Below are 15,138 nucleotides of genomic sequence, written 5' to 3'. Positions count from 1 at the left end.
GCAGCTGAAAAAGAAATCAATATTTTATTATCGTTTTATTTTTCAGCTGCTGGCTGAGCCAGCGTGTAGGGAGGGGCCGGGCCCGGCCAAGGAAGGGAGGAGGAATGAAGTGGACGTGCACTTCTAAGTGCACATGTCTGTTTGGCCGGCCGTCTTTGGTCAGCCAAACACACATGCACAGTTAGGTTTCTCCAACCCAGATGTATTGCACAGCCGGGTTAGAGAAACAGCACACTCTCCCTGTGCCTCAGCGAGTGTTAGTCCAGCCCACTCAGGCCAATCCCAGCGCTGCCATCGTAGCATGAGAGCAGAGCGGGGATTGCACAAGGAGTCTCTGATGTGTCTCAGTGTCTGCTGGGACCAGGAAGCAGAGGTACACTGAGGCACATTGAGGCTTGAGGCGGCCGACAGCTTAAGGTAAGTCTTATTTCTTTTTATTAACACCCCACACTCCCCTTCCTGTGCCCCCTCAAACCCTCCACCACCTTTTGCTTGGGTCAGATGGCACTGGCTCCACCTACTAGCGACCAACAAAGAATGCATACACTGCCAAAAAATGACAACAAACAATACGTTACAGCGCAAGCTGGGAGAACACCCAACTGTTGAGAAAGTAACCCGGCCGGCCTCCCAAGAAAATGACTTGTGATCAATCCGTCCTATCTTCTTCCTGCCATAGGTGCATTTCAGCCCCCCTTCATGTTGTTTTTTTCCTTAAAGTCATACTCTTATAAATAGTGTATCTCTCAGCGTCATATCCCGCTTCAACGCCCACAGATGAGGATACAACTCCTGTGCCAGGGGCTGTCATGGACATAAATTAGTTCCAATCCATCCAGCCAGTTCAGTGTTTGCTAGTTAGTAAGGCATCTAAATCAAGCCATACGTTCACATTAGTATACATTAGCTGTTCTTTTCAGTTCATTAGTTGCTCTCCTTGGCTTCATTGCTCTATGTTGCAGTGCAAAGGAATTGTACTGCACTGGAGCTTAGTTCTTGCCTAGCCCATTGTTATCCTTTTCAGTGGGGTGCACCCCACTATTTACTGATAAATCTCTGATTCACCCCTTCTGTCTCCCCAGCCTGACTGACTAAACTGCACACCTGGGTATGGTCAACGATTTTGAGACACTAGTGGAATTAATGCAGGAGGGTTCAGATTGTTCAGAGCTCTTGAAAAGGATGGATCAGCAGTCTAGATTCTTGTCTCACGTCTTATAGGATGGCTTTAAATATACCACCTTGGCAGTCAGTGGGGCGGTGTTGGCTAGGCATTAACTTTGTTTGAGAAATAGGAAAGCGGACAACACCGAAAAAGCTGCAGTATCAAAGATCCCATTTTTAGGAAGGACTGATCTGAACAATTGCTCGAAGTGATAACCAAGGTCTACAAGGATGGAAAACATGCCTAAAATTAGCCCATTGAGTCTTTACCAAGGTGATGGCTCCTCTAAAAAGAAATGTAAAAAGAGGGTGGGAGCACACTGCATCACATCCCAGCACTCAGTTTGGCCCGATGCATCATGGTAAATGTAGTGCATGATAGCACTTACTTCAGTGACAGTCTTTAGTTTTTCACCCTTGTTGGTGCAGCCAGTGCTGTGTATCTCTAGACACATGTTTCAGGATAATTGTAATTCTTCGGTAGACAGCAACACATTGTTTTTGGGATTCTGGAAATGCTGTCCAACGTCTTCTCAGGTGGGTGGGAGCACACTGCCAGTGAGTGATACAGAGGTACCACTCAGCGGCAGTGTGCTCCCACCCTCTCTTTGTGATACCTCCTCCAGTGCCCTCTTCTATTGCTCGAGGACGATTCATAGTGCCTTGTTGCAGGCTCTATCAAAGGAGAGGGCCAGTCAACATATACATCATGTGCTCCACTAACCAGTCTTGGGATCTAATAAATTGGTAAAAGTCGATCCTCACCCTGACACAGGATCTCAAGTTCACTGAGGTGAGATTTCAAACTAAGGAAGCGTTAGTCTCTCATCCTGACATAATCGGATCCTGCATTGAACACATATTGAGGCTGCCTGCCCCGAAGACTGGGGTCTAGTTATGTATGCAAGGGGTCATGGCGGCGACAGTAGCTGGTCCCTGGGCGAGGTTTCATTTGATACTATTAGTCCCCAACTCCTGGCTCGGTGTAATCTGACATCAAAGAATCTCCTGAGTCCAGTTTTTATTATGACCAGGTGACTGGGAAAAGAACTCAGTTGGTGGTTAGATTAGAATCATCTAATGAACGGTGTACTTCTCCACCTCCCCGATTACTATGGTTAGAGCGGATGCCAGCAGCCATTGTTGGGGTCTGTACTGGAGTCAGAAGAGACGCAGGGCAGATGGTTTCCGCTGAACAGGCTTCATTCTTCCAATAGAAAGGAATTTGAGGTGGTCAGGTTAGCCTTCGTGGAGTTTTCAGCCAAGATCCAAATGTTGGCAGTATTGGTCGGGTCAGACAGTGTGACAACAAGGAGTTATGTGAACTGGCAGGGGGGCACCCGCTCCCAGTCTCTACTTGATCTTGCTGTGTCAAGAGTTCATTGGGCAGAACGGAACCTGTATTCTCGGACTACAATACACATCAAAGGGGTAGATAATGTGGTGGCAGACAGACTTAGCGCCTGTTTTCGAACTTGGCAGATGGATTACTCGATCACAATGGTGACGGATATCTCGTCCACCGAAATATAAATCCTATCGGATATAATGGAATTTATATCTCGGCGGACGGGATATCCGTCACTGTTAAGATGGAGTACCCCATCCGTCATGATTTAAATAAGGACCTTTGTCTTAGAGGAACATCCGAACTCTGAACATTTTGGAATATAAAACACCACAGACTTAGGTTGAAAGCTCAGATGAAGTTATTTAGCCAAAACAAAGTTCTAACATCACTGCTGCCAAAAAGACTTTTACTCCAAAAACCTCAAAGCTGCTGGAATCACAATGGATCCTATAAATGTTGGTACAAGTAGAACGGTGAGACCCAGTGCCTGTCCGGTAAACCTCTGTGCGATGGAAGTTCCTGAACCTCTGCCCAGAAGTGGCCACACTTCTGCTAAACGTACACTCCAGGGCAAGATAGGCCTTATCCTGAGTAAGTGCAACCAATCACAGAGCTTATCGACCTGTTCAGGGAAGACATAGAAGACTACAAACCTTCGCTGGCTGATCTAAAATTGAAAAATAATCTCCCTTCCTGAAAGAAAAACCTCTATCCAGGTAAGCATGAACTACTCTCCTCACAGTTGAAGTGTGAAGGAGCAGCTGCTCCAGGGAAATTGTATTTGGGACAAACTGTGGAAAATCATCTTCTGTTGTTAATGAAAATGTGAGCTCACTTTGGAGAGGAAAGAAGGAATCTTATTAAGGATTAGACTGTCCAAAAAAAACCTTTCAAGTTTGGAGTGCGGAATGAAAAAGAATAAGGTAGTTCCTTAAATGTGAGCAGTGGACGGATACAAGTCAGCTGATCAAAAGGATGGTAAAGAGCCTATTCTCCAGGAGAGCCCGCCAATAGATTGTCCATAACTATCACCAAGGCTTCCCACTCTGTGCGAGGCAATTCAGGATTGGTAGCTACGAATGTCGTATTAAATGTATCATTTGGTGATTCTAATGGATCTATTGAAACACTGATATTGCCTACCGGCTTCCCAGATTTTAAAAGATTTCCACAGGCAGCCTGCTGCAACAAAGACCAGTTTCTCCATGGTCATGCAGTGATCTAGCCTCCTTCTCCACCAATGTCGGGCTATGTCTTATTTCGCAACTACTAACCCCAGCCGATGCAAACACAGTTTGTACCTAGTAATATCCAGGTCAACATTGATGTGCAAGATGACCATCTGTGGAGTGGTCGCAGTGTCCAACCCACCACGGATCCCCGACAAGAACGTATCACCCTCCATATGAATGCAGCCCCCTTGATACCCCCAGATTGTATGCATTAGGTCTCTCTCCTGCAAGGAACTCCCGATACAGGAGGGGGAGGCAACCACCCCATCGTTGACTGCCTGGACTTTGACCCCATCGAGCCCCAGCTTTCCCTTGAAGACCCCTTCAGGCACCTTCAGAGAGAAGACATCAATCCAAACACAGTGCTTTGCTTTCTCTTTCCCACCCATGGCGCTTTAGGACTCACCCAGTTTTTCTCTACGTGTTCGTCTTTCGTCCAGGTCTTCAGGTTGTTGAGGGCCACGTTGATCTCTGTGGTCACAAAGCTGGTCTCAGAGATGATCACCTCGAATTCAGGCTGAAGAGGCCAATGGAACGAAGCAGAAAAGAGTGGTTAGTGGTGTGACGTGGACACTTTTCTAGCAGCGGGGGGGGGGGGCGGAGTGGTTAGGTGTGTGACGTTGGGGATTTTCTAGCAGCGGGGGTGTGGCGTGGTTAGGGGTGTGACGTGGAGGCTTTTCTAGCAGTGGGGGGATGGAGTGGTTAGGGGTAGGACGTGGAGGCTTTTCTAGTAGTGGGGGGCGGAGTGGTTAGGGGTGTGACGTGGGGGCTTTTCTAGGAGTGGGGGCAGACGTGGAGGCTTTTCTAGGAGTGGGGGTTGGGTGGAGTGATTAGTGGTGTGACGCGGGCGCTTTTCTAGGAGTGGGGGATGGGCGGAAGAGTTAGTGGTGTGATGTGGGGGCTTTTCTAGGAGTGGGGGGCAGAGTGGTTAGCGGTGTGACGTGGGTGCTTTTCTAGGAGTGGGGGGCAAAGTGGTTAGCGGTGTGACATGGGGGCTTTTCCAGGAGTGGGGGGCAGAGTGGTTAGTGATGTGACTTGGGGGCTTTTCTAGGAGTGGGGGGTGGAGTGGTTAGCTGTGTGACGGACAAACTTTTCCAGGAGTGGGGGGAGGCAGAGGGGTTAGTGGTGTAACGAGTGGGCTTTTCTAGGAGTGGGGGGGCGGAGAGGTTAGTGGTGTGAAGTAGGGGCTTTTCTAGGAAGGGGGCAGAGTGGTTAGTGGTGTGAGGTAGAGAGAGGCTTTTCTAGGAGTGTGGGATGAGCAGAGTGGTTTGTGGTGTGACGCGGGGGCTTTTCTAGGAGTGGGGGGGCGGTGTGGTTAGGGGTGTGATGAGGGGGCTTTTCTAGGAGTGGGGGATGGGCGGAGAGGTTAGTGGTGAGACGGCTTTTCTAGGAGTGGGGGCAGAGTGGTTAGTGGTGTGACGAGGGGGCTTTTCTAGGAGTGATGGGGTGGAGAGGTTAGTGTTATGTTATGTTATGTTATACTGGGGATTTTATATAGCGCACGGCTACTCAAAGAGTGTCCCGGCGCTTTGTTTTGTAAGCTATCTACAACACAACAAATAAAAACAGAAAGGAAACCGTCAGAGCTCAGAGAGAAAAACTAAGAGGTGAAAAGCCACGTTTTAAGCCCCTTCCTAAAGGCCAACAAGTTTGGAATACTGCGCAGGGCCATTGGCAACTTATTCCACAATTGGGGCGCCAGTAGTCTAAAAGAACGACCACCAATGCGTGCCCTCTTCACACGAGGCACTGCCACAAGAAACAGAGATTCAGACCTCAGTGACCTGACTGGATGGTAGAAGGTCAATCTTTTTTGAAGATATTTCGCACCGGAGGCGTGCAGGGCTTTGTGCGCCAGAGTCAGAATCTTAAAAATTATCCGTTTCCGGACAGGCAGCCAGTGCAGTGCCTCCAAAAGACCCGAGGCTCTAGCACGGCGAGATAGTCCAAAAATGGCCCGGGCTGCGGAATTCTGGACCACCTGTAACCGTTGAAGCAGATATTCCGGCAGGCCGAGATAGAGAGCATTAGCATAATCAATTCTCGAGCCGACTATCGCCTGCACGGTGATCTTCCTGTGTTCCTGAGATAACAGAGGGAGGAACTTACGCAACATCCGGAGCAAACCAAAGCAAGTGCCCGTGAGACCGATTACCTGTGAGCGCAGAGTGAGGCCGTTATCAAACTTGATCCCAAGGTTTTTCGCCACCAGGGAAGAACTTGCTGGAGGGAACATGTTCTCAGGCCACCACACTTTCCAGTCCGGATCCGAACTGCACCCAAAAAAAAGGACCTCAGATTTATCCGAGTTGCACTTGAGGCTATGATGTTGAAACCACTGAAAAACAGCCTCAAGGCAACCCTGGATCCTACCTCCATCGAAATCCGCACCTCTCTCACAGGTGAAGAGGAGCTGGGTGTCATCAGCGTAGGAAACGATCTGGGCCCCGAAAGACTCCGCCAGAGCCGCCAGAGGGGTCATGAAGATGTTAAATAGGGTAGGGCTCAATACTGAGCCCTGGGGCACCCCGACACCCAGTGGCGACATCTCGGCGGAGCAGGCGGAGGCCCAGACCGTTTGTCGACGGCCTGCCAGGAATGATCGAAACCACTGGAGCACCGTCCCCCCGAGACCAATCTCAGAGAGTCTTGCAAGGAGGCACTCATGGGGGACGGTGTCAAAGGCCGCCGACAGATCTAACAACACCAGCATCGCCCTGCCACCCGAGTCCAGCACCTCCTTGATTGCCTCCGACACTTCCAGGAGGGCAGTCTCGGTGCTAAGATTGGTGCGGAAACCCGATTGAGTGGGGTGCAGTAGACCATGGGACTCCAGATAGTCGGCCAGCACCTTGTGCACATGCTTTTCAATGATCTTCGCGAAAGCAGGCATGAGCGAAATAGGCCTGTAGTTTGCCAACACCTCCATATCCAGACCAGGTTTTTTGAGCAGGGGGATGATCATTGCCTGCTTCCAGGACTGGGGAACCACACCCTGTACAAGAGAACAATTCAACAGAGGGTTCACATATGGATTAATGATAGCTGCCATTTTTGCCAAAAACTTGGCAGGGCAGGCGTCCCGGGGAGAACCTGATTTGAGACAAGCCATCAAATCAAGTGAAGCGGTCATAGAGAGAGGGGGAAAAGTTGACAGGGCCACACCGGCACTAGGCAGGGTGGCAGCAGCATTCTCCACCCAGCAGGCCGCCTCAGGTCCCAACACAGGGAAAGAGTCTTGGATCAATTGGATTTTAGAGGTGAAAAAATCCGCGATCGCTCTGACCCAAGGGGCAGGAAGGGGGGTCTGCGCCGAAGCACTGCGTGAGGTCGTAAACTCTCGCACAATAGCAAAAAGCTCCTTACAAGAATTGGAGGCAGCTTCGATTTTACTCGCGAAATAAACCTTCTTCGCAGAAAGGATATCACGCTGGTACTCTTTCACCAAGGACCTGTAAGCAAGCTTCGCTGACGGGTCATATTTCGCGCGCCATGCTCTTTCCGCAACTGTGGTGTGACAAGGGGACTTTTCTAGGAGCGAGGGGGGTGGAGAGGTTAGTGGTGTGATGCGGGAGCTTTTCTAGGAGTGGGGGGGCAGAGGGTTTAGTGGTGTGACGGCTTTTCTAGGAGTGGGGGCAGAGTGGTTAGTGGTGTGATGAGGGGGCTTTTCTAGGAGTGAGGGGGGTGGAGAGGTTAGTGGTGTGACAAGGGGACTTTTCTAGGAGCGAGGGGTGGAGAGGTTAGTGGTGTGACGCGGGGGCTTTTCTAGGAGTGGGGGGCAGAGGGTTTAGTGGTGTGACTTATGGGCTTTTCTAGGAGTGGGGTGGCCAGGTCAGCCTTGGAGTGGAACAGCCACAACCATCACACGCCTTTTGGCTTCTGATACCTTTTCCGGGGGGGATGGGTTAGTGGTGTGAAGTGGGGCCGTTTCTAGGAGTGGGGAGAAAAGTGGTTAGTGGTGTGCAACCTTTTCCAGGAGTGGGGGGGGATTGGGTAGTGGTGTGATGTGCAGGGGCGGTGGGTGAGATTTTAAAGTGGTGGGGCGCAAAGTGATTTGCATACAGCACCGTAGCGAGAGAGCGGAGCGAGCGAGCCCGAACCCCAAAAGGGGGATTTGGGGGGGGGGGTTACCCACCTTACCCACCCCCCCCACACCCCCAAGAAAATTATGAAAAAAAAGAAGAAAAATCATGCATTTTCAAGCAAATTTGAGAAAGCAGGAAGGTTAATAAAGCAATTGTGTAAGTGCAGTTATTACATTAATAGATGGCATAACATAGGTAGCTGCTTATTCAGTATAACCACAGAGCTTCATACATTCCGTCCTATTATGCTCAGGTGCTGAATTCAGACTATAAGACTTTCATGGAAATCTCAGCTCTAAGAGTAGAAGAAGTTGCACAGCAGTGTAATGGTTGCCAGGCTCGTTCCGCAATAGGAACAGTAATGAAACATGAGGAGAAAATTACAAGTGAACAAATTACAAAAGCAAACGTTAAGTTACAAGAGGCAAAAGTGACAATTGTGAGCAAACAAAATACATGAGGTTGCACACGGTCCATTACAGGAGGAAAAAGTGACATGTGTGCACACAAGTCCTTAAAAGATGACTGAAGGCAGGGTTTGAATTTTCTAATCCCTGAATGTAAGAGCTTCACATCCACTATCTGAATGCTAGATGCATTATCTACACGAGTAATTAAACTAATAACAGTGTATAAAAGCAATTACTACTAATGCGTCTTTATTACTAAAGGAACACCTTTGTGAAAAATTTGAATAGGGAAATACTGAGCAAAAAGCACTGTTTCTAAACTTATACCTTGCAGTTACCATCCATGCAATTCCTTAAAGATGGTTCATAATTCATTAAGCAGGTATATTACAGGTGGTAACCTGAGACCTATCTTACTCAAGAATGTATGCAATGAAAGCAGTAACTCGTGAGCTTCCTACGTAAAATACAAATCTGTGACCTGCATGGTGAATGCTTCACTTTGCAGCTGGGACATCACATTTAACTCTGTCTCTTTATACTTTGTATGAGTGAGGCCGGCCTGTAGCTAGACTGCACAGAGATCTCGCCAGCAAGTGTATTCACCACCAAAGTTGTCTTACAGCTACAATGCTTTGGAATTTGTGGGGTAAACAAAGATCTCTCTGCACCAGGTGTCTACAGTCTAATCCCAATAAACTATTTTAAAGTGAAGTCTGCTCGAGAGAAAACAAAGTATAATTAGAAGAGGTAATGTATAATACTGCAATATATGGTAGACACTCGAGCACAAGAACAAACGGTACGTTCGTAGGCAATGGTGGTGGCACTTGTGCAAGTATCAAAGCAAACAAAATGCCATTACCCCGCAGTCCCCGGCAACACTCACTCGAAAGATCTGCCAAGGTGCCCTTTTTGTCAACTGGAGAGCATCGTTATATTCCCACCCAGCCAGGTAGATTTGTCCACACACGCCCACTTCGTTAATCTGAAGAGGATCAGCACAAAATCTGATAGTCTTTCTGTAGAGCATGATCATCACCCCCATTGGGCACACCATCACCATGCCATGCAAGCCGTAGATGTCAAGGGGTCATCTCTGAGGGGGGACTCTATGCAGGCAGTAGAAGGCAAGGCGTCTTCTTTTCTGGGCAGTGCTGTGCCGAGAGTAGAAGGCAGGGGTCATCTCTGGGGGGCATACTACGTAGGGAATAAATAGAAGGCATGGGGGGGTGGAGTCTTCTCTAGGGGCTCGGTGAAGTGGTTAGAGAAAAGGGAAGTGCTTTAAATGGGTAGATACTGCCCGGTACTGCGTGCCTGCACTACCTGAATGTGAAGGGTATAGTATCTGCACCTCTCAGCAGCACTGCTGTAACATATTTAATGTGAGAGCACCGGCACTTCTCAGGAGCAAGCAGGTACTCTAATTAGTGAGTGCCTGCAATTCAATATTTCCAATTCACGCACTGAGGCCTGAACAAGGGGTATTTTCCTATGGAGGTCGTCTGTCACAATTTCTAGCATATGTCCATTTGCTGTTTGGAATACATCGCCACAGATGTGACTGGTGGTGCAGTTTACTGACAAACGTGACATGACCGTGACGTCGAAGATCAACAACCGACTAACAGCACACAATTACACTTCAGAAAAAAGCTGTCTTCTGACCGGCATCGTGTGAAATTGGAGCCACCCTTCAGGGTACCATTTAGGACCAGAGCACATGTGTACAGAGGAATCATGAAGACCTTTCGTTGTATCTTTATTTTTGCTGTTGGCATAAATGAGCTCCTAAGGGTAGTGGAAGCATGCAGGGTTCAAGCTGTGAAATATTCAACTGAGGCAGCCAGTCCAAGCCAATACTTTCTAAAGTAGACGCATTATTAGGTCTGTGTATCTCTTACCAACATGACCATTGCTACAAGAAGCACCGTTCCTTGCAAAGCCAATCAAAGACATGAACATTATAAGCTCAGAGGAACACTCATAGTTCAGGATGTTCTCCGTAGGGGTGGGCGCTGAGTTCATAGACTTTCACTTCACAGAGTTGCTAAAAATCTCCCCAAGTTCCACGTGTGAGTGGAGTAATGGGGAAGTAAGATAAAGCGGCCTCAAATGCGCTGCACTGACTGTACCAATAGCAATTATAAGGCTCTGCCTGGCCGATCGCAATATGCCTGCGCATGGCCACAGAAATCGTTTTCAAGTTACCTTACCGTCACGTAGGTAAGGGTGCCGCTCTGTTGTATGACTATATCCAGTTGTCCACACAATATTGGCATGCTCCAGCAACAGCTTTAGCCAGCATGCATTATCTGTTTTGGTCACTGCAGCTGCACACAACACGACCCTTAGAAGCTGCGTGGAAGACGTGGGCTGTCAGACCTACTGAGAATATCCTTCACTGTCACCAAAGCCCCTGGGGACCGAAAGCGGATATGTGAGAGTGATGCATGTGGGAATTATGGCAGCACGTGCTGAGGATGAGGAAATGCCAGTTATCTGCACTCCGCCACAGTCACCTTGCTCCTTGGCCTTGGCCTTGCTTTGTTCTCGAGTCTCGACTTAGTACAGGCCAGGGTTGGATGGAGCCAAGGGACGAGCCTTCCACGCAGCAGCCTGGTATATGCATAACTGGGGTATATGCATAACTGGGGGTGGGTTTGTGGCTTCGGTTTCGTTTCGTCACACTCACAGAACGGAACCCTTCCCTGGCTAGTTGTGTCTGTGTGAGTGTGACACTTCTGTGACCCACCCATGCCAATGCCATCCGTGCAGAACGGCGCAGATGGCGGATGGTGCACCGCACGTGCGATCAGCTGAGCTACGGGCCGGGCCGGGGTGCGGTGACCGTGGTGGTGGCGCGCTGTGTAGATTGTGTCACAGTCACCGCCAGATGGGGTGACACCCGGTGCGGTCCGCACCCCCCGCACCCCTTAGCCAGTCACGCCACTGTTGAGAGGTTTCCGTTTCGGTTATACCCAGGCCCCCCCTCCGAAAAAACAAGTGAACTCAACTGAACTAATGATACTCACTAAAAGAAGAAATCAATACTTCGTGATGATGAGGACGGCCGACGGGTCGAGCTGGAAAGAAAGGCAACGAACACTGACAGGCAGCAAAAGGCAAGCACAGGCTGCCGGCGGTGATGCGCACACACTGTCTCCACACGAGTCAACTCCACACACAACCACGAGGCAAGTCGGAGTGAACCGGATCCAACGTACGACAGCAGCGCCGCGCGCCAATGGCCAGTCACTGCATGACTACAAGAAGTCAGACACAGTGATTGGCCATTGTGCACTGCGGCTGAGCCACCCACGCGCGGCATCCAATATGGATTGCCCCTGCTCTGCGGCGCGGTGACCAGCCAATCCTGGCGCTGCATGGCGCGCCAGGATTGGCTTGGAGGGCACACTAACTGCTCGCCCTGTCGCCCTTTTTAACGCCAGGGCTGACGCACGAATAAACCTGCACCCCCCCCTAGTCACTAGCTAATGTGGGGGGACTTAATGCACGAATAAACCTGCACCCCCCCCCTAGTCACTAGCTAATGTGGGGGGACTTAATGCGCATGCTCGGGCAAGTTTCTGCCCCAAGCTGTACATGCGCGTTCTCGACTCTCGACTCGCCTGCTGTCAATCACACCAGCCCGCCCCCCTGCGCACTCCCGTTTCAGTCGGGTGCTGCCCGGCGGCGCTCGGATAAATATCATGAGAAAAGTTATTTAATACACTGTGAGTCAGGAACATTTATTTAAATTATTTTACTTGGCAGCCGCGGGTCCATGGGCTGGTGGGGCTACGCCCCTACGCCCCTACGCCCCAATGGACGCACCGCGGCTGGTGATGTGGGGGCTTTTCTAGCAGCGGGGGAGAATTGGGAATGCTCCCATTTACTGGTATTTGGGGCCACAGTACAATACCAATGCTTTCCACCTGGATAACCAGGGTACTCCCTTTGCACCAGGGCTACAGTCATTAATTTCAGAGTGAAGACGGGGGAAATTATACAAAATATCCTGGTGCTGTTGGGCAGGTGGGTGGCGCTTTGTTGGGCATAACCAGGTGGAGAAACAGCGAACAGCACATATGCAACCACTATGCATTGGTCAAACCATGGTGGAATGGAATGGCTAATGTACAGTGGGATATTAATGTTTAATAGGCAGTGGTGTAAAAATACCACTTACTGTGGGACTCCTCGGGGTCTCCCAAAGCAATGGTCAAAGAATGTACCAGAAGCTACACCAGACACGGGTGCAAAAACTACATAAGCTATGGTTCCTCAGACAGAAGCAGAGGTCTCTGACATGGGATTTCCTTTTGAAAATGTTCAGATAAATCATTTCCTCAGATGCAGACATGCCCTTGAAGAGCCAGTACACATCAGCCTGCAGGGTGCCACGGCTCAGGCTGAGTCCCATCACTTTGGGGGCATTTTATTGTATGGGCTGTAGGACTCACGCTTGCTTCGACTGTCTAAAGCCAACACTTTCACTTCTGTTACATTAATCTTCACATCTCTCACGCACATTTTCACACTTTGTCAGCAGCCCCCCTGTCCTGCTAGATGGATTGTGAGGCCTCCTCGTTGATGGGGTCTTTTTGTGCTACACGCAGAGCCTGGCTGCTCTGTTTTATCTCCCAACACACCTTCCCGATCAAACCAGGCTCCGGCGGAAATTAAGGACGTGTTTTTTGCCATCCCCACTCTTTAACCTTCTATCTAGTACGTTTATTGCACGTTTGTGCCACGAATCTATTTCTTCTGACACTTCCATTACAACAGGGGAGGAAATCGTGGCAGCATCTATGAATGAATGACTGAATGAATCTTTCCAGTTCCAGCCATTGAAAAGACCAGCAGTGATTAAAGAGCGTTAAATTACAACACCATATGCTTTCTATATAAAAGAAGGTTTATGAAATTCAAATATATACCTTGACAAATGAATGTACTGTAAACGTGTGTCCTAAAAATTAAAGAATGAAATCAGTGTCATTTATGTACACCCCCCATCCCTCACCTCACCACCACCACAACAACAAAACAGGTACAATCTGTGACGCCTTGGCCATCACCTTACCCATTGGCCAATACCTGAAAAGCATCAATGTAAATAGCAAGTAACCTACTGACTGCTCTGCATGACATACTGAGGAGGCAGGGAAGCACACTTTGGGTATATATTGGCACATATTTTATTTATTTTATTTTATTTATTGTTTTATATAGAGAACTAGCTTACCCGTCGCGTGTTGCTGCGATCTCCGAAGAAAGGAAATTCAAGGAAACTCGTTATGATAACATTCAATTTACATTGTGTTATTTTTATTGAAACTTATTCATTTTATTATGGAAAACATTTCAAAGTGTCGTTTTAATTCTATTTATTTATTCGAGTGCTTGTGGATACACGATTTTTTGTTTTTCCGTCTGGTGCGTACATCAGTATTCGAAAGATTATGAGGGCCCTGGGGGGGCCAATATTCAAATAAATTTTATGGCAGAAACTTTCGCGGGAGTGTACACAACAACTTCCCAAAGTGTCATGGCGATCAGATGAATGGTGTTTTAATTCTATTTATTTATTCGAGTGCTTGTGGATACACAATTTGTTGTTTTTCCGTCTGGTGCGCACATCAGTATTCGAAAGATTATGAGGGCCATGGGGGGCCGATATTTAAAAAAAAAAGTATGCCAGAAACCTTCGCGTGAGTGTACTCAACAACTTCCCAAAGTTTCATGGCGATCGGATGAATGGTGTAGTAATGCATAAAGGACAAACAGACAGACAGACAGACAGACATACTTTCGTTTTTATATATATAGATTAAGGTGTTTCAATAAACTAACAGTTATCACTAGTGTGGACCTCGCTGGCTACCAGCTTTCTAAAGTAATCCGTCCATCTGATTCCAAAGCACATTCTGTGTGACCATAACTATCCGAGTCAGATTATAATATAGAGGTAACTTCACCTCACAGAGACCATGTGTGCAAGGATGTTCATTGCTCCAGGCAAAACAGTCATTTGCTCCTGGAGCGCTCCCCATCTACTATGAAATAGCTTTCATATTAGATGGCGGAGCACAGAACTGCGGCAAAATTCGCCACACCACGCTCCGCCATTTCCAAAACACTGGGATATGCCGTATTTACAACAATACGGCGCACCCCTGTGTTTTCCCTAGTGCTAAAATTAGCTGCCTAGCGGCAACACAGACCCCCTTGCATCATAGTGCAAGAGTGCCTGCGTTGCAGGAAATGATGCCCCTTCCTGCACATAAACAATCCATAATGGCTATTTATTACTACTATGTGTGGTGCATTCTGCAACACACATAGAAGTACCAAATTGTCATTATTTACTAATGGTTCATGTGCAGGAAGGGACACCTTCTTGCACATAAACAATCTTCAAAGGCATTTTGCTCTTTCTATGTGTGCTGCTAAAAGTATTTCTACCTGTTGCACCATTCTAGTTCCTGTTATTGGATGGCGTTAGTTTTTTGGAGCTGCTCCAGATTTGCACATCCTTGGGGGCAGCGTCAAAAAGCAATGGGTGTTGTGGTGGAATGCCCACAGCAACACCCATTGCATGCCCCTTTCATGCAGATTCCTGTATTAAAGGGTACCATATTTACAAAGAGGCGTTAAGCAACAAATAGTGGCTTACCGCCACTTTGTAAATATGGAGCAGGGCATTGCGAACCCGCCACCGGCAGGCTGCTGGTGGGAGGTTCACTGCCATCATAAGGCCATTTTCCGCCCGCCAGATCAGGATGGTGGTCGGTGTGACTGAAGGGCGGAAAGCCCGTCCGCCACGGGTCCGACAGAGGCAATTCTTACGATTGCCTGTCGGACCCGCCCGCATCCACAAAATGGTGGCG

The 15,138-nt window shown here is 48.5% G+C and overlaps 1 protein-coding gene across 2 annotated transcripts in view; it reads right to left on the bottom strand.

The window, feature by feature from the left end:
• Positions 1-15,138, bottom strand: part of LOC144771988 (aldehyde dehydrogenase family 3 member B1-like) — an 83,183-nt gene that overhangs the window by 27,568 nt on the left and 40,477 nt on the right. For both annotated transcript variants that reach the window (XM_078656279.1, XM_078656236.1), the window contains exon 3: positions 4,154-4,264. In XM_078656279.1, coding sequence (XP_078512405.1) covers positions 4,154-4,264 — 111 coding nt within the window. The remainder of the gene's footprint in view (positions 1-4,153; positions 4,265-15,138) is intronic.

The sequence above is a fragment of the Lissotriton helveticus genome, chromosome 1_1 (genome assembly GCF_964261635.1).
Source record: "Lissotriton helveticus chromosome 1_1, aLisHel1.1, whole genome shotgun sequence".
NCBI lineage: Eukaryota > Metazoa > Chordata > Amphibia > Caudata > Salamandridae > Lissotriton > Lissotriton helveticus.
This window is presented reverse-complemented; position numbering and strand designations above follow the sequence as displayed.